The 18,998-nt window shown below is 33.1% G+C and overlaps 2 protein-coding genes across 2 annotated transcripts in view; both read right to left on the bottom strand.

Annotated features, from left to right (window-relative positions):
• The window catches only part of LOC139510833 (uncharacterized), a gene marked incomplete at its 3' end in the record, with an annotated part of 35,858 nt that extends 29,602 nt beyond the window's left edge, over window positions 1–6,256 (bottom strand). Inside the window, exons 1-4 of the mRNA XM_071297369.1 lie at window positions 6,064–6,256; window positions 3,727–3,932; window positions 3,038–3,181; window positions 1,897–2,158 (exon numbers count right to left, since the gene is read on the bottom strand). Coding sequence (XP_071153470.1) covers window positions 1,897–2,158; window positions 3,038–3,181; window positions 3,727–3,932; window positions 6,064–6,136 — 685 coding nt within the window. The remainder of the gene's footprint in view (window positions 1–1,896; window positions 2,159–3,037; window positions 3,182–3,726; window positions 3,933–6,063) is intronic.
• A 1,880-nt stretch (window positions 6,257–8,136) lies between these two features.
• Window positions 8,137–10,267, bottom strand: LOC139510551 (uncharacterized). The gene has a single exon (XM_071297115.1). The coding sequence runs from the start codon at window positions 9,909–9,911 to the stop codon at window positions 8,205–8,207; it is 1,707 nt and encodes a 568-aa protein (XP_071153216.1). The 5' UTR covers window positions 9,912–10,267; the 3' UTR covers window positions 8,137–8,204.
• Window positions 10,268–18,998: the final 8,731 nt, after the last annotated feature.

Genomic DNA, 18,998 nt, shown 5'->3' with positions numbered 1-18,998 from the left:
AAGTTGATGTGGAAACAGTCTGTTAGATATATCACGGACCATTTTCCAGTCTGGTTAGAAATTCAACTCATTGTGGTACATGTAACGCTTTAGAGATACATTTTGTTAAGAGAAGAGCCAGAAATTGCGACATACAAAATCCACGGTTCCGACAAGGAGCAATCTTTAATACAGACCGTAGGCAGTCAGGGAAAGTTATTTCGCTTTACGCTTTTCTCAAATATCTCAGAAAACAAACAATTTTTAAAAGAGGTATATAAGGAGAGAGACTAAGCTACCTTGTTATTGGAATTAAGAAGCTAGAAAACATTTAGTTTAGTCACGTTTTAACCAGATGCACATTATTGCTACACACGAAACTATGGGAACTAAAAGCACAGAACATTTATCGTACTAGTCTGGTAAGAAATTCGAAGAATTGTGGTATATGCATCGCTTAGTGGTATATTTTGTTAAGAGAAGAGTAAGAAATTATGAAATACGAAATCCAATGGTTTGACAAGAATTAATAACACAGAAAACAAACAAAGTTTAAAAGAGATAGATAAAGAGAGAGACTAAGTAACCTTGTCATTGTAATAAAGAGGCTAGATAATGTTTTCGAAACATTCATTTAAGTCACATTTTAACCAGCTGCACATAATTGCTACAAACACTCTTCTGCAGATATGACTGTTTTACAAGAACCGATAACTTTTTTTCATTTCTTAAAACACGCGATGCTGGTCAGCTTATTCCAAAAATAAGAAGAAAAAAAATCTTTCAATAATGTTACAGTATTTTTTGGTAATTAATTAGAGAGAAATTTTATCTGTAATATCCTTTCGTGCAGAAATGGAAAATATTCACAGTTCGTGAAACTGAGATTATATCGTGTTGTCTTGTATAAGCATTTATAAAGCCGGAGATGAAAATGTCAACAGCAATGTCGGATAAAACAAAATTATAAAAATAAAATAGTGAAAGAGGTTTTATTGGAAAATATTGAAAACAAATTATTTATCAGTATCCTTATTCAGATTTTTTATTTCTAATCAAATCATAAAAAATATAAAAGAGATAATTAAGACCAAATACTGTATTTTTTATTTGTCATCTGACGCTTAATCATGCGAAATTGCGTGTGGTTTGACAGTTCTTTTCCTTTCTTTTCGTTGTGTGTTATAGTATATTGTTTGATCTCTGTCAGTTTTTTATGGATTTTCTCATTTTGAATCTACCTTGAAGTTCGAAGTTTTTGTTAATTAAGGAATGACTGTAATATTTTTTCTGTCTATGAAGAAATAACATAAAAAATTTGGTGCACACTAAATAACGCGCGAAGCGGGTTAATTAACAGTGTGCACCACATTTTTTATGTTATTTCGAATAGACAGAAAAAATATTACAGTCATTTCTTATAATTTAATTCTAAATTCCATTTTAAACCGTAGAAAACCATGAAAAAACGTTGATTACGTCCTGGTCACATGACTAAATTATGTCTATGGGCTCATAACAAAATAACGTCAGCCAACCAGAAGACGCGTTACATCCAAAATTGAATTATTACTATTTGATTGAGTCTGAGACTACTTTAACACTGTGTTATAGTAGTCTCAGATTGAGTTCAGATCAAGAGTTCTCTAAACGTAAATTATGTTGTGGTTTCGTCTGTTTCATCAATTCGTTACCTTATGAGAAGTTGAAGATCTTACAAGATAAGTTTGAATGCGGTAATCTACTGATATATTCACGTTATGCTTTGATTTTTCCATCTCCTTCTTACTTGGTATCAGAGGTTGAAAAAGTTGAAATTTACCGATTCTGCAGAATATCAAAACAGAAAAAGTTTTACCGCGTAATCGTATGCATTTTAAAAATTTAATCTCTATTTTGAATAAACTTGTATCTAACCTGGCAAAAAACTCTTCTGTTGTGCTGGAGTTGTCATGCCAACGTTTACGCTTCCTGTAGTTGATGGCGGAGAAACTGTTGTTGTAAGGCTGGCAGTAGTAGATGGCGACACTGTTGTCATCAAGGGGCAACCAAGGATTTCAACTCGCATGGAAATCTGGCCATAGAAATTCTTGGGTGCAATATGAATGCATTTAGCTGCGACAGGAAACTTAAACATGTTGGTAACCATAGTATCTTGATCTGAATTACCGCTGAATTCCTGAAATAAGTTTCACATTCATCACGATAATGGTCAAATACAGCTACAAATTCGTACATTTAATTGGTTATAAACAAAACAAAATATGACTTTTGCTAGTTAATATATCTTAATAGCCTTTAGATTAGAAATATGGAAGAATGGATATGTTTCAAAATATTTATTTAGTTCTGCAACTCAACAACAATTTTACTCTCTGCATAACACTGTTTATTTAAGAAATATAGAAAGGATTTTTATCAATGTTTAAAAAAAACTTTAATAGGGAATTGCATATATATGTGAACTTATTATTGCTTGTTCGATTCATTGGTACCAATATTAAGAAATATTTTTCTTTCAGAAACTCACCATAAAATGAAGATGAAAAAAAGATTATTGCGTTGATTTCTTCTTACTATTGTGAGAATGGAAAGTGGAAGTGGAAAATTTTGAATACTGTTTTTTCTTGTCATCATAAAAGTAGAAATTGAACCTTCATGTACTAGTATACCATTTAAGGTTTCAATAAAGAATAATCTTACATTAACACACAAAATAATCAGTCGCTGCCTACATAATTTTTATTTATTTAGTTTCTTTCTTTCTTTTTTGGTTTACTGCATAAAACTTGGTTACAATTTGCGAAACGATTTTTTTTAATGATCATAAGAAATGCCGCATTTCTTAGTTGCTTAGTCTTTAGTTTTCTATGTTGTGTCTTGTGTACTATTATTTGTCTGTCTTTTTGTTATTTTCATTTTAAAACAGTATGAGTTTGAATGTCCCTCTGATATCTTTCGACCCTCTTTTATCATTACCGTAACATCGACAAGCAGGATGTGAAATATCATTTGCATATTGGCTTTAATTGAACAATATTTAAAATAATGAACTTACAGTGCCATTACCACTATCTAAAACCTTTAAGTTTTGACAATCATTTCCATACAATATGCTATACTGTGTTACCCACTGAGGACAACATCCATCCCTTCCCTGAGTTATTACTCCTGTAATGTTGTAATCTCTTTTAAGTTGAATCTGTAATAGACATCTTTTAATTCACATTTAAAAAAAAATGTTTTAATGATAACACAACAAATAAACCGTCATACATATAGAAATATAAATGGACACAAATGCCGTTTGGGAACAAAGCGATAGTACTGCATGTTCCTATTTTTTTGTTGTTGCAAATTTCCATTGAGCATGTATGTGTTGCCATTTTCTTTCAGCAAAGTCAGCAAACATAACTTGCATATTATTTTTTCTGACACCGAGATGATCGCTCAAATTATGCGTTTTGAGTGTAGAAAAAAGCACTACAATTTTAACATACCTTATAAAGGATTTTGAGTGACCGGCGCGGCTATTGAATGGAGGATTCTCACACTCGAGAAAACCAGTCCACGTAATTGACAATGAATTTGTAACTCTTAACCCGTTATACAGAAAACAATGCAATCTTGTTTTTTTTCTCCACTGAACTTGATGCCCTACCAACGGTGTATTTCTTTAAATAATTTTTAAACTGATTATATTTTCCCCAAGGTCACAAAAAAATCAATTATTGACCGATATTTTACCTGAATATACTGCAATTTATCATTTTTTGCCGCTGTCCAAGCTCCGTGATAAACCTTGCCACCTGGTGCTGAATACTCTGTAAAATTAAGGATTCCTCTACTTGCACTGTGATCTTGTGAAGAAATTCTTGAAGCATATTCACTCGATGCTGACAAAACTACGTCACCAGTATATGTTGAAATTATCTTGGTATCACATGCTGCATCTGAAAGATGAAAAACAAAGTGCAATTTGTTAGCCATATGCTAAAGAATAAATGCAGTGGTGGATCCCTTCCTTTGTTTTAGACGATCTATGAATTTGAAAGAGGACATAGGGTAAACCACCTCCACCCCTTTTCTGCTGGATTCAGAACCCCCTTTTAAATATGGCTGGATCGGCCCCTGAAATGTTTTCATTGAATCTCATCGATCTTCCAAATCTTGATAAAAGAAGTAGCTTCAACAGAATATCAAAAAGGAAAATAACAAGAAAGATACCTGCTTTTTGGCATACTGAACTGGTTTATGAGTTTCTGTGTTTTCCTTCTAGGTACATATACGTATTGTATATAACTTTATTTAAGTATGTGGAGTGAACTATGATAAAAAATACTTTTTTTTTATGAAAATCGATAAGGGTTTTAGAAAAAATAATTCGCTTACATAAATCAAATACTAGTATAGTTACATATATTATAAAAATATTGATAATTTGAGTGACAACACTATAATACATAATTGGTCATCGATAAATGCATAGAAACTAAGGAATTGTAAATCGCATGGTTCTCCAAACAATCTACACATTACTACTGGAAGTGTTATGATAAACATCTATATACTCGCCGTTGATAAGTAAAACAAATCAAACATCTTCAAACTAATTACTGTTTGACAAAGGTTCGTGTCAGCGGATGGGATATCCATGTATGTTGATATCACAAATTAACTATTAAATATAGGTGGAAAGTTTGGGTAACTAGATTTCCATTCCCGCGAAAACAAATCACTCTGAATTAAAGTGTAATTGACTTGTTTTGTTCATCATGAAGTACCTTATTCTGCACACTCAGTGCAATATTTTGATAAAAATTATATCTTTTGCTCTAGTTATTTGTTATGACAACCTTGACACAAATATATACAGACCTAGATATGAGTTTTCTGTGGTCTTAGGTGTAAACAGGTACAGTTTCAATTGCGAACATTGTCATATGACATAAAGGGTAAATTTTGATTTTTGTTAAACAAATGAAATCAAAAATCAAATTTCCGAATTCAAAGTTATACAATTTTTACTTTAGAAAGTCGAAAAATTAAATTAAAGTAGATCGACCGGGAAGAAAAGCGAACATTTGACTTATACAGGAAAGTGATGGCATGTTTTATGTGGATATAAGTTTTGCCTTCATGCAACAGGGTCCCTACGAATTCCGGTTAGACGATATTGCTATACAACAGTTGACCTTAGAGTCTCCCATAGAAGTAAACAATAAGCCAAACTACAGGCAATTACAATAATAACTTATTTAAGAATTGAATGTTTTGTTTTCTAAAAACATGAAAAAGTTATGGGGTCGTTGTCCGTGCATCCATTTTAATTTTCTTTTTGTACATTTTTGCATTGATTATAGAAATAAGATGTGGTATTATAGTTAAATATAATACAATTCTCCATTAGAGACAAAATGGCATAGAAGTTTTAACAACTATAGGCCACTGTAAAGGAACATATAATGTTTTCATGTTATGTTTTCTGTTGAGAGTATTATTTTTAGGGGGATACAACACAAATATTGAAGAGAAAACAAAACACGGGACTGCTGTCTTCAGAATGTATCAAAATGATATAGTTATGTAATAATATGCCAAAGATCTATATGAAAGAAAACGTTAGAAAATAGATTGAAATGTTTCTGTTTTGTCGTATCCCCAACTCCTGCTTGAAAACGCAAAACCGCTCTTTTCCAGACATTTAGAATATTCAATAAAACCAAAATGAACTGGTAATAACGGAAAATAATCGTAGCATTTATATGCATAAATAATTCATTATTCATCAATAGTCTTTTTAACAAGTTATCAAGAAGTATAAATAGAATATATGTTTCATTTGGTCTCTTAAGGAGAGTTTTCTCAAACCATACTATTTATGCTTCTTTTTTTGATATATATCCTAGTGGTATTAAAATACTTTTATTCAAAAAAAAATGTATTGCGAGATCTGCGTTATTTTTTTTTTTTTTTTAAACATAAGTAAGATGTTTTAAAATTGCATTTGAAATTAATGTGGCCTATAAAATTATTGAAAAAGTTTGCTAATAGTTTAAAATGGAAAAAAAATTCTATACTCACTTGTACATACAATCGAATAGCACACAAACTCAATAAAGACGAAAAATAATTTAATCCTATCGAAAAAATGCATATTTGATTTTTTTCTTCAAGTTATTATGCATTAACCGAATGCTACATAGTGACAAAAATGGCACTAATCTTTTTTCAGTTGAATGTAATACTTCCACCAATATCAGAAATTATCTTTAGGAATTCAAATATCCGGTTAACTCCTTGACGGACCCTTAGATGGCTTTTATCTTACGCCTTGTCATCATTGTTTGTTTTAAAAGCTAATAAGTCTACTTGATTAATGGATTTTTGAACTTCGAAATGAAAAATGTACTCGTATCAATGGTGTAAATCGAAACATGGAAGTTAATATTTCAAGGTTAATTTGTTGTTTTCTGTACGTACATGCATATAAACATGTGTAAATGAAATCAATGTGTGCATAATGGTTTTACACTTGTCGTTTTTGGGGCCCTTAAAGAAGTTCTAATCGGTGCGGGCTAAGGCTCTGTGTTGAAGACCGTACTTTGACATATAATGGTTTATTTTTACAAATTGTGACTTAGATGGAGAGTTGTCTCGTTGTCACTCATACCACATCTGCTTATATCTATGATACATATACCCAGTTATACAAATGCAAATGAACTTGTAGATACATATTGAAAATTCGACCAAAGAGGTACATGTAAGGCAAAAAAACTTTGTATTGGTTTTGCGCCAAGGATCAAAATCGGAAAGGTAATGAAATTTAAAAAAAAATAATGCGACTTATAGCTTAAAAACAAAATTACACTTATTTATTATATATGTATTATAGATTACAAATTACAATTTTGCATTAAATCAGTGTCCCTGTTATTGGTTCCTTGGACAAATATTTAAAATTTACCCAGATTTAGCAGTCTTCATAAACTTTCATTTTTTGAGTTACATATTTAGACCACGCTAACACACAAATCTCGTGCAAAAACGTCTAGGTTGTTTCGTGATATAGGGTCGGTCGTCTTTTTGTACCAATTAAGGTCGTGGGTTCGAAACCAAGCTGGACCAACATAAAAACAACCTTGCAGTATAGTATTTGTTGTCTTTCTGTTATGATAGGGACATTATGAAACACTGCAACAAGTCCAATATTTAATATTCGATCGGGGGAATTCGAACTTCGTCAGCGTCTCTGGGGATATCGGGCAGCACGAAATTTAATAATGTATATCGCTCATAATAAATAAATAAGTACGGGAAACATGATTTATATTTAGTACTCGTAATTGACTGTGAAATGGGTGTTAGATTGGTACTTTGTTCGTGTCTTTGTGTCATTTTTTTTATTGCTTTGTGTCAATCTGATGAGTCAATCATGTTTAAACTGATTTTTACAGTGTGTTAGTATGTTTTGCGGTTACACTACTGTCGTCGGTTAGGGAAGGATTTGGGCGCTCACAAACATGTTTGAAACCGACACGTTCTATTTGTTCCTGAGCCAAGTAGTTGTGGTTGTTTTTTGTCTTTAGTATTTTTTTTGTTGCTTATATCTCAATGAAATGAGGTAGTCGGTTTTTTCTTTGGAATTGTTTTACATTTTATCTTGTCAGGTCCCTTACATTTGACATATAGCTCATAAGAAGGCCGTATGTTGACCTATAGATGTTAACATTATCATCTATGATATTTTGTCGCTGGTGGATCGTTATCCCCTTGGCAATCAAACCACAGACAAAATAATATTAGGTAGAGAAAGGAAATTGCATTAATGTATGTACGAGACAAAACATTCATGAAGTAACCATTTTCATTTTTCATTTTGTTGTTGTTGTTGTTAACAGCCACTACGGTTGAATGTTGGTATACTTAATGAACACCTATGGACGTCTCGTGTCCGTCCGTCCTTTTAGGTTTTAAAGCAGAGCCTACTTATTAGATGAGGTTTTAGTATATTTTCTAGTCTTAAATAGGTATGAAATATTTTCTGCTGGACACTAGGCAAATAATGAAAATGTAAAAAGTGTGAACAAATTTTAAATACTATAAGTATTTATGAATTTCAATTAACAACGTAAAATAAATAAAACAAAAAAATTATATTAAAACATTTAACAATATCAATGAATAATGATAATATCATGAGATCATGCTGAATGTTATTTTCATAAGTGAATCAAATGAATATTTTCCGACTCGTCCTCTGTAACAGCTAAAACACCGGCATACCAACTAATGGCATATGGCCTTTCAAGGCCATCAGTTTGTTTAATAATAGTCCGCATCTTTTCTCCGTTTTCTTGGTAGAGAGCAACAACTTCGTTTTCCTCCGGTAAAGTCACGTAAAGACTATAACGATCACAGGAAGCACTACAAGGCATGCTAGTTAAAGAATGGCACCATAAAAGTTCTAAGTGTTGTGTGAAACACAAGATGTTGTTTGTATCGCTATAATCACACAGAACAATGTCGCCACTTGTTGTCGTGGTCATAAACATGGGGCACACGAATAAAGGGGTATTACCGTTGGGATTAGGGTGTCCAAGAACTGTTCTGTGTACTTTCCCATCTTTACCAAGTATTTCAATGCCTGGAGGAGATTCGCCGTCGTAATAAGAAACTGCATAACCCCCATCATTCAGCCAAGCTATACCAATGTACGATCTTTTTGTTCGTATGTGACCTTTAACGTACATTTTGCGACCAACAGTTACCAGGGTAATTTTCTTCTTTCCAAATCTAGTTACAGCAATGTCATCATCCGACAAAACAGTTACCCTACAGGCATTAGAAAGACGTAAACTATCGACAAAAGTGCAGTCACTTAGATATCGTTTCAATAGCCCATTTTCGCCATCAACGACAATTAAATATTTTCCTGTAATGGCAACATCATAGTAGTTGAAAGGTAGCTCAGATTTAGCCTTGAAATTTGAAAGTTCGATCGTGTGTATATGTCCACAGTTAATGGGATTGTCAAATACACTTAACAAACTTTCATTCGGGACAAATTTGGAACTATTTCTGCGGAAAAAAGTTTTAGGAATTTCGTCAATTTGTTTCTGTAGACCGGGGAGACTATTGTTGATGTCTACATACTGTTCGAGAACAACCACAGTGTTTTCTTCGTCCATAGCGTTGTTAAAAGATTGATACTTGCTTTGTACCACGCGCGAGAGGTTTTCCAATTTGTCGTCTGCTCCTGGCTCGTCGCTATTTAGTAGTTCCTTCTTAAGTGAAAAAATATCACCTTGGCAACGAGAATAAAACCTGTCAAGTTTTGACTCGAAACTTTTAATTTCTTCTAGTGTCTCGTTGTTCGATGAAGAATCCGATCTTTGGCGAGATTCAGCTTTCAATTTATTAGTTTTCACAATCATGCCCTCAATAGATTTAGTTAAGTTACTTATTTTAGGTAAGACACGTTTAAAAGCTTTTTTAAGATTCACACAGTCGCAAGTTGATTTTCTGTGTTTTTCCACTGCATTTTCCGCAGACACAATTTCATTGCATCCAAAACAGAAAAATTCTAGTTGTTCTTCGGTCTCCTTGTGTATGATTGTTGTGCTTTTGCGTACATTCTCGCTTAGAGCGTGTATAAGTTCAGAAAGCAGTGTGTCACTTTCAAATGAAGATGCACATTCCCATGAATCATGCGTGTTTTCTGGAATTTGAATTTCAAGTCTATCCATTGGGCACATGAAAGTACCATTTATTTGAGTATCTTTTATGTGTTCGGCAAGACATTGCAGACAAAACGAGTGTTCACATGGCAAGGATTTTGGCTCCCGAAAACGATTCAAACAAATTGAGCAAGTAAGATAGTCTTCTGTGATGTTTTTGGCAAGTCTGCTAGGATGTGCAACTGCCATTTTAATTATTATATCCTTCTTTTTGTACAAAAAATATCCCTGTCGTCAGTAATTTCAATCTGATATATATAAATTATACCGATCCTCTGTGTTGCAGTTTTTAACAATGTTCGTAAAACATGCACTAAATGCTTTTATACAAAAATAAATTAATCTTGTTTTCCCGATTTTTAAATCTTAATCCAATTCGTATTTTGTTGATCAAGTGATTAATTTTAGTTCTTCTACAGTCCTTATATATACTGAAATGTAAGCCTTGAGTCGTTTACCCTTGGACGGGCATTATACCGACTGGGTACAAAGAGGTGACATCATATGGTCTTATCGAAACCTGAGAAAAATCATAATTAGTTTCTATCAGAATACAGCATATCACTAATCGTAATACCAATTTGATTTTTTTGGTTAATTTTCTCAATGACTATTCAATAAATTCTAATAGAAACCCCTTTATTCGCCTCTAATGACCACACGTTAAGCTTCTTTAGGTTGTTACCCAAAACAAATTTAAATACATAACGTCATATGTTATAATAACATTATTGACCATTTCAAACAATAAAAGGTCACTCCTTTGTCCTCTCGCTAGAGCACAAAGGACAAAATCAACAAAATGAGTGAGGATATTATAGGCCTTCGATCAAACACCTACTTTTGTATGAAAAACCTATAAATATATATATATATATATGCTCCTCTGGCAAAAGACAACATTACGGTCAGTCATAACATTTGAAGTTTGTCTTCGTGGTCGTTGACATCGAATTAACTTGGATTTTATTCGTCTCTTAATAGAACATTGACTCTTCATCATTCTCTTATACTTCGGATTCGTCAGACTGTAAAAAGATTCAATATCATCTCCATGCAGTTGTAACGTCTGAGCCAAAATTTTCTCAACATTCTGTGATTTAAAGAAGACAAACGTTAATATAACACAGCAACCCAACGCATTGATATCAATAAATACACCAACAGGTCGACGCAGTCTTCAACACTATTATGTGATTTGTTTTAAATTTTAGATAAAAGTTTAAAATTTGAAGGAAAAATCGATATTATAATTACAGAAATAATGTTTAAACTTTAATTGACTGTTGTTTGCTCAACGTCCAGCGGCAATTATTTCATGTATATTCAGGGCGAGAAATTATTCACACCAAAAATGTGTAAGGGTTCCGCGGAACCCAGTGTCTCGCCTACTTTTGCTGAAAATCGCAGGCTCAACAAAAATTAGGAAAATAATCAATAAAAATATTCATCTTGATACTATCTTTTGATTGTAAGAAGCTTCTGTCCAAGTTTGGTAAAAATCCAGGATAGTTTATGAATCTAATAAATGTTTTTAAAACTTTAACTGCGGAACCCTTATGTAATGTTAACTGGAAGATAAACTAAGTCCGTTTATAAGTAAAATACAGATACACAGGTACAAAATATTGACAAAATGTCCCTCTAAATACTAGCTTTTGATCATAAACAAGCTTCTGTCCAAGTTTGGTACACATTAAAAATAGTATAAGACAGTTATTAAAGTTTTTTTTTAAAGATTTAACCTTAGAGTTTCCTGGCAGAAAGTTTACGTCCATTTTATAAAAGTAAAATACGGAAAAAGTGGATTTATTTTATTATAAAATTTACTTCTGGATACTATCTTAGGATCATAAACAAGCTTCTGTCCAAGTTTGGTACAAACCCAGGATAGTTTAAGAAAGTTATTAAAATTTTAAAAACGTTAACCACAGAGTGAATGTAATGTTTAAAAACTACTTATAAGTAAAATACGGAAAATGGAATTTTATTTTTACAAAATTTACTTCTGGATATCATCTTATGATCATAAACAAGTTTCTGCCCATGTTTTGTAGAAATCCAGTATAGTTTAAGAAAGGTATTTTTAAAAAAAAATTAAAAATTTAACCACACAGTGAATATTTGTGGACGCCGCCAACGACGACGCCGACGGAATGTAGGATCTCTTAGTCTCGCTTTTTCGACTAAAGTCGAAGGCTCGACAATAAATGCAACAGGTAGGTTCTGCAATTAAGATATATAAATTTCGACTGCCAAATAAAACAATGATAGGGGAAGACATTTTGCCCATAAAAAAAGAAAAGAAAAGAGAAGTCCATGCTCTAAGCATGTGGGAACGAAAACTAAAGGACAAAGTTAATCTTATTGAATACCGTAGTCTACGAGTTTTAACGATATATTGTTATTGACTTGTTATCTTGGATCAACTCGGTTTTAAATTAAAAAAAATCAAGGTCGTCGTAGTGCACTTAACAGTAAGAATCGACATACTATTGTAGTGCGTGATATCAAAATGACTTTTACCTACATAACAGACACTTAAAACTAAATATCATTTAAAAGGAGTAGGTTCGATAAGGCACTAAAATGGTCCCTCTTTTTAGCCTAAATTTCAAATTCAGATTTATTGACCAATTATAACACAATGCATAATAGCTAATACAGTGACTAGATAGGAAATAAGTCTGTTTGTGACGTCACAAATAGTACTTATTTTGATTTTAACAGGAAAAAACAATGAAAATGGGAATATTTCCATTGAATATTTGGACAGGAAACATAGAGCGCATACGTCGACAAAAAGACTTTTGACAATAATGTTTGTATTGACATTTTACATGTCTAACTTGAATATTTAGGTTGTCGGCGGCTGCGCTATGTGTTTCCTGATCTTTAATTTGACCGAAATTCTTCCGATTTTGTCAAATTTCGACAAAATCCCTTATTTTGACCTACCTCGGATGTCAAAATCAACGCTTTAGAATAAAACTGTGACAGAAATTGTTCTATTAAACGTTCTCACATGTCTTTAAGGGGGCTCGCGGGTCTAAATGAAATTTTTTATTTAATATAGGATTTCTCTATATTTTTCTATAAATGAACTTTATCTTATACTTAATGGAAAAATGAAATAAAAAAATGGGGTCACCGTTCATGCCTTCGAAAGAAGCATACATTTTTGTTAATGTCCTTTTTTTCTGTTGAACTAATAGGAGAAATAGCGGTAATATCGATATAAAAAAAGAACTAAATTACAGAAATCGCTAAAATTTTACAATTATTTAGTTTATGTACAGCTTATTCGAAAACAACAATAAAAAATATAGGTCACCGATGAGTTAAAAAAGATATTTCAATTTTAATGCCAAAAAATGGCATTTTTGCACCAAAGGGAGATAATTTGGAGCTTTTTCAATGATAACTATATTTCAAAAACTCGCTGGGGCCAACACGAATTGATTTTTTGGAATTATTTTGGTACCATATGATAAAGTAACAACTACTTAAGGTAATAAATGAAATTTGTAATGAAAAATAAATGTTTAATTTTTTTCTGAAAATCTTACACCCGCGAGCCTCCTTAAGTCAACTTTAAAAAAACATTTTTTATCTTGTAGCATTGAACTTTATAATTGGGACCAAAAACCACCCTTACCGAACATACTTCTTTATGTAAAAGACTATCTATGTTATATATATATATATATATAAGAGAGGGACGTTACTATAATATTAGTTGGCAACAAGAACAGATGTGTTCAATTATAAGTCATCAGCTATCGTTATCATTCGGGCTTTGGTCACCTAGTTCTGTTCATAACATATTTGATGGGTGTCCATAGGTGGTCTGTTAACAACTAAATGCCTGCCACTATCCAACATGTCTGTCCGGCAAAACTACCCACCAATTCTTCATCCTAGTCAACATACAATTGCAGAAAGAAAAAATATATATTTGTTCTCGTCCTGGATATTATCATTTTTTTCTTACGTAACAATCAATTTAAGGCGGTACCTAACACTACAAGGAGATAACTCTGTAAAATCAGCTAAACGTTTTAATTACGTTGTGTTGTAAAGGGAAAGCTTCTCAATCATCAAAATAAGTGTTTGTCAAACTGCTATATATCCAGTGTAATTTTTCTGATAAAACGATTGGTTCAAATTTTTTAGAATTTTTATATGTTTGTCAAATGGTCAAAGTAAATACTTTGTCAAAATTTCAAGAAAATTAAACGAGCCAAATTAATTTTAGTTAAAGTGTTGGGTACCACCTTAATCATAATGCTCATGGAGTACCAACAGGTAAATGGTCATAATCGTCTGAAAATGGATACCGTTTAAACTTGGCCGTACAATTGCCGATAATTGCTTATATCAATTTAATTTGAACTTTCAAAATTGGTGGATTGTTGTCTCAATTTGTCCATATTTGTATATTGCAAGATAATTTTAAGTGAAGGATTGCCATTTGTCTAAATTCAGTGGTTAAGTGCAATCGAAATGAAATTCATGGTTTAATTAGATATAGATTATTGTTAAGTATCTATTTCTGGATTTCCTATTATTTGCATATCGAAATTTAATTGTTGTTAGTTCATATGATGAAATCATAATCTTTCAGTCAGTTTAATTGAAGTCTTGAGCTGGCATGTCAGTTAACTGCTAGTAGTCTGTTGTTATTTATGTATTATTGTAATTTTGTTTATTTTCTTTGGTTACATCTTCTGACATCAGACTCGGACTTCTCTTGGACTGAATTTTAATGTGCGTATTGTTATGCGTTTACTTTTCTACATTGGCTAGAGGTATAGGGGGAGGGTTGAGATCTCACAAACATGTTTAACCCCGCCGCATTTTTGCGCCTGTCCCAAGTCAGGAGCCTCTGGCCTTTGTTAGTCTTGTATTATTTTAATTTAGTTTCTTGTGTACAATTTGTAAATTAGTATGGCGTTCATTATCACTGAACTGTTATATATTTGTTGAGGGGCCAGCTGAAGGACGCCTCCGGGTGCGGGAATTTCTCGCTACATTGAAGACCTGTTGGTGACCTTCTGCTGTTGTTTTTTTCTATGGTCGGGTTGTTGTCCCTTTGGCACATTCCCCATTTCCATTCTCAATTTTATGTGAACTCATCCATGCTACTATGTTGTTTAATTGGTCCCATTACTTTTCTTTCGATCATTATATTAAAAGTTGTAATGCTGTTTATTCACTTCAGCTGAATTGGAATATTTTAATTCAAAATTTCCACCGTTGCAAAAATGAAATGCTCACTTTGATTCGACTGATCAAAAACAAAAATGCGTCCCAAGTACACGGATGCCCCATCGGCACTATCATTTTCCATGTTCAGTGGACAGTGGAAATGGGGTAAAATTTCTATATTGGCATTAAATTAGAAAGATCATATCATAGGGAACATGTGTACTAAGTCTCAAGCTGATTGGACTTCAATTTCATCAAAAACTATTTAGACCAAAAACTTTAACCTGAAGCGGGACAGACGGACGGACGTTCAGACCAGAAAACATAATGCCCATAAATATGACATAAAAATACAAAACCATATATAGCTTGATATTACTAATGTCAAGTTATTGATGAATATTAAATAATTTTGTTCAGTAGCATCGGTCTGCAGACAAAAGTGTGACAAATATTTGGTATCTGACAGATCCGCCCACTGTGACATGTCAATAACAATTCATCACAATCAGCTGCTGTCCAAATATGAAGTGATTCTGATAAGTAGATCCTGTGAATACATATTTGTTTTCATTCAACATATTGAAATATTCAAAGTTCTAGTATTAGTAAACAGGATCACACAACAGAAAAGTACGCACATACTTCTACAATTCATCAACACAGGCACTTGTCTCAGATTTTTCCCCCTACATATCTTAATATTACATTTGTGTTATATTAAGGTATATAAGATTATTTTTTTCTGAGACAAGTGCCTGTGTTCATCAATGACAATCTGCTGATCAAATATGAAGTGATTATGAGAAAAAGGACAGAAATATCTTTAAAATGATAAACAGACATGTGACTGCAATACTAGCGGTTGTTATAAATATAATTCAAAGTATCATCCAGTATGAAGTGACTGACCAACCAATCTTAAAATCAATTACATGATGCAACATAAATTTATAGTTCTGAAGCAAATACGAATTAATTTTTGATTAAAGAAGGCATGCTGAATGTTTAGTGAACAACAATCCATGTACACATCAACTAGAGGTCTACAAGGTCTGTTCCTCTCACCAGTGAACAATACATGAACACATCAACTAGAGGTCTACAAGGTCTGTTCCTCTCGCCAGTGAACAACAATACATGAACACATCAACTAGAGGTCTACAAGGTCTGTTCCTCTCACCAGTGAACAATACATGAACACATCAACTAGAGGTCTACAAGGTCTGTTCCTCTCACCAGTGAACAATACATGAACACATCAACTAGAGGTCTACAAGGTCTGTTCCTCTCACCTGTGAACAATACATGAACACATCAACTAGAGGTCTACAAGGTCTGTTCCTCTCACCAGTGAACAATACATGAACACATCAACTAGAGGTCTACAAGGTCTGTTCCTCTCACCAGTGAACAATACATGAACACATCAACTAGAGGTCTACAAGGTCTGTTCCTCTCACCAGTGAACAATACATGAACACATCAACTAGAGGTCTACAAGGTCTGTTCCTCTCACCTGGATCTATGTAAATCTTCAACAATGGCTAAACTCCAACATTGATTGATTGATGGTTGGTGTTTTAACGACACTTTGGGCTATTTTGTGGCGTCCCGTTTAAAATTGGTGGTGAAAGCTATAGTCCCTGGAGAAACCAACAACCTCAAATAGGAAAACTGACAATCCTAGTCAATTAAGATTGGAGTCAAGAGCCCCTGCATGGGCAGGATTCGAATTTGCAACTTCAGTGTTGACTGGCCAGTGATTACAGTAGTAGATCTAGAACTACTTAGACCATTTGGCCACCAAAGCCCAACATTGAAGACTAATATATAATTCAGGACTAAAATGTCATTATTGTTGATTGTGTCTCACTGATCTTTTTATTCTGTTTAAAGTTTCTCTCTATCGTCTACAGTTTTTGCACACAATGAATAAAGGGTATAATTTTTCATTTGATGGAAATTACTCCTGTAACGAATAATAAACTGACAATACCAATGTGTAGATCTTGATATGTTGATTATTGTAACTGTGTTCACAGCTTTTCTTTTTCTATCAAAGCTAAAGATGTAGTGATTGTCAATAGTTATCAAATGTACCAGGATTATAATTTAATATGCAAGACACGCGTAAGCGGCGTTTCGTCTTCATAAACTCATCAGTGACGCTCAGATCAAAATAGTTGTAAAGCCAAACAAGTTCAAAGTTGAAGTACATTGATAACCCAAAATTTAAACTAGAGGGTCTTAAGAGCCTGTGACACTCACCTTGGTCTATGTGCATACATGTATTGAACAAAGGACACAGATGGATTCATGACAAAATTGTGTTTTGATAATGGTGATGTATCTGTAGATCTTACTTTGCTGAACATTCTTGCTACTTACAATTTTCTCTATCTATAATAAACTTGGCCCTTTAGTTACAGAGGAAAATATTTTGTAAAAATTTACAAAAATTTACCAAATTAATGAAAATTGTTAAAAATTGACTATAAAGGGACATAACTCCTTAAGGGGTCAACTGACCATTTTGGTCATGTCAACTTATTTGTAGATCTCACTTTGCTGAACATTATTGCTGTTTACAGTTTATCTCTATCTATAATAATATTCAAGATAATAGCCAAACTAGAGGATCTAAAGAGCTTGTGTCGCTCACCTTGGTCTATGTGAAAATAAACATAGTACACAGATGGATTTATGACAAAATTGTGTTTTTGGTGATGGATCTTACTTTACTGAACATTCTTGCTGCTTACAATTACCTCTCTCTCTACAATGAACTTGGCCCAGTAGTTACAGTGGAAAAAGTTAGTAAAAATTAACAAATATTTTGAAAATTGTTAAAAATTGACTATAAAGGGCAATAACTCCTTAGGGGAGATAATAACCAAAAAGACAAAATTTCCTTAAAATTACCAATTCAGGGGCAGCAACCTAATAATGATTGTCCGATTTATCTGAAAAAAATCAGGGCAGATAGATCATGACCTAATAAACAATTTTACCAGATATCAGATTTGCTCTACATGCTTTGTTTTTTGTGATACAAGCCTTTTTGGTCATGTTGACTTTTTTGTAAATCTTATGTTTCTGAACATTATTGCTGTAAACAGTTTATCTCTATCTATAATAATATTCAAGATAACCAAAAACAGAACCATTTCTTTAAAATTACCAATTCAGGGGCAGCAACCTAACAGCGGGTTGTCGGATTCATCTGAAAATTTCAGAGCAGATAGATCTTGACCTGATTAATAACTTAATCCCCTTTGTTAGATTTGCTCTAAATGCTTTGGTTTTTGAGATATATGCCAAAAACTGCATTTTACCCTTATGTTCTATTTTTAGCCATGGCAGCCATCTTGGTTGGTTGGCCAGGTCACTGAACTCATTATTTTTAACTTGATACACCAATGATGATTGTGGCCAAGTTTGGTCTAATTAGGCCCAGCAGTTTCAGAGGAGAAGATTTTTGTACAAGATTACTAAGATTTACAAAAAAAAATTGACTATAAAGGGCAATAACTCCTTAAGGGGTCAACTGAAGACAGGCGACGACGGACGCAAAGTGATGAGAAAAGCTCACTTGGCCCTTCGGTCCAGGTGAACTAAAAATGGTATAATTTCCTAAAATTTGCCAATTCAGGGGCAGCAACCAAACAACCGGTTGTCCAATTCGCCTGAAAATTCCAGGGAAGATAGATCTTGACCTGATAAACAATTTAACCCACATGTCAGATTTTCTCTAAATGCTTTGGTTTCAGAGTTATAAGCCAAAATCTACATTTCACCCCTATGTTCTATTTTTAGCCATGACGGCTATCATCGTTGGGTCACAGGACACATTTTAAAACTAGATACTCCAATGATGATTGTGGCCAAGTTTGGGTAAATTTAGCCCAGTAGTTTTAGAGGAGAATATTTGGTAAAAGTTAATGACTACGCCTGACGCCAAGTGATGAGAAAAATACGGTAATCTATTCCTGGAATATTCCTGATTGATGATTCATACATACATACCTCTACAGTTTTTTTGCATACAATGATAATCTAATC

This window comes from Mytilus edulis, chromosome 2, assembly GCF_963676685.1.
Source record: "Mytilus edulis chromosome 2, xbMytEdul2.2, whole genome shotgun sequence".
NCBI lineage: Eukaryota > Metazoa > Mollusca > Bivalvia > Mytilida > Mytilidae > Mytilus > Mytilus edulis.
This window is presented reverse-complemented; position numbering and strand designations above follow the sequence as displayed.

What these genes read in the sequence shown, in the direction of transcription:
- LOC139510551 (XM_071297115.1), bottom strand. Translation starts at nt 9,911, where the DNA reads ATGGCAGTTGCACATCCTAGCAGACTTGCCAAAAACATCACAGAAGAC.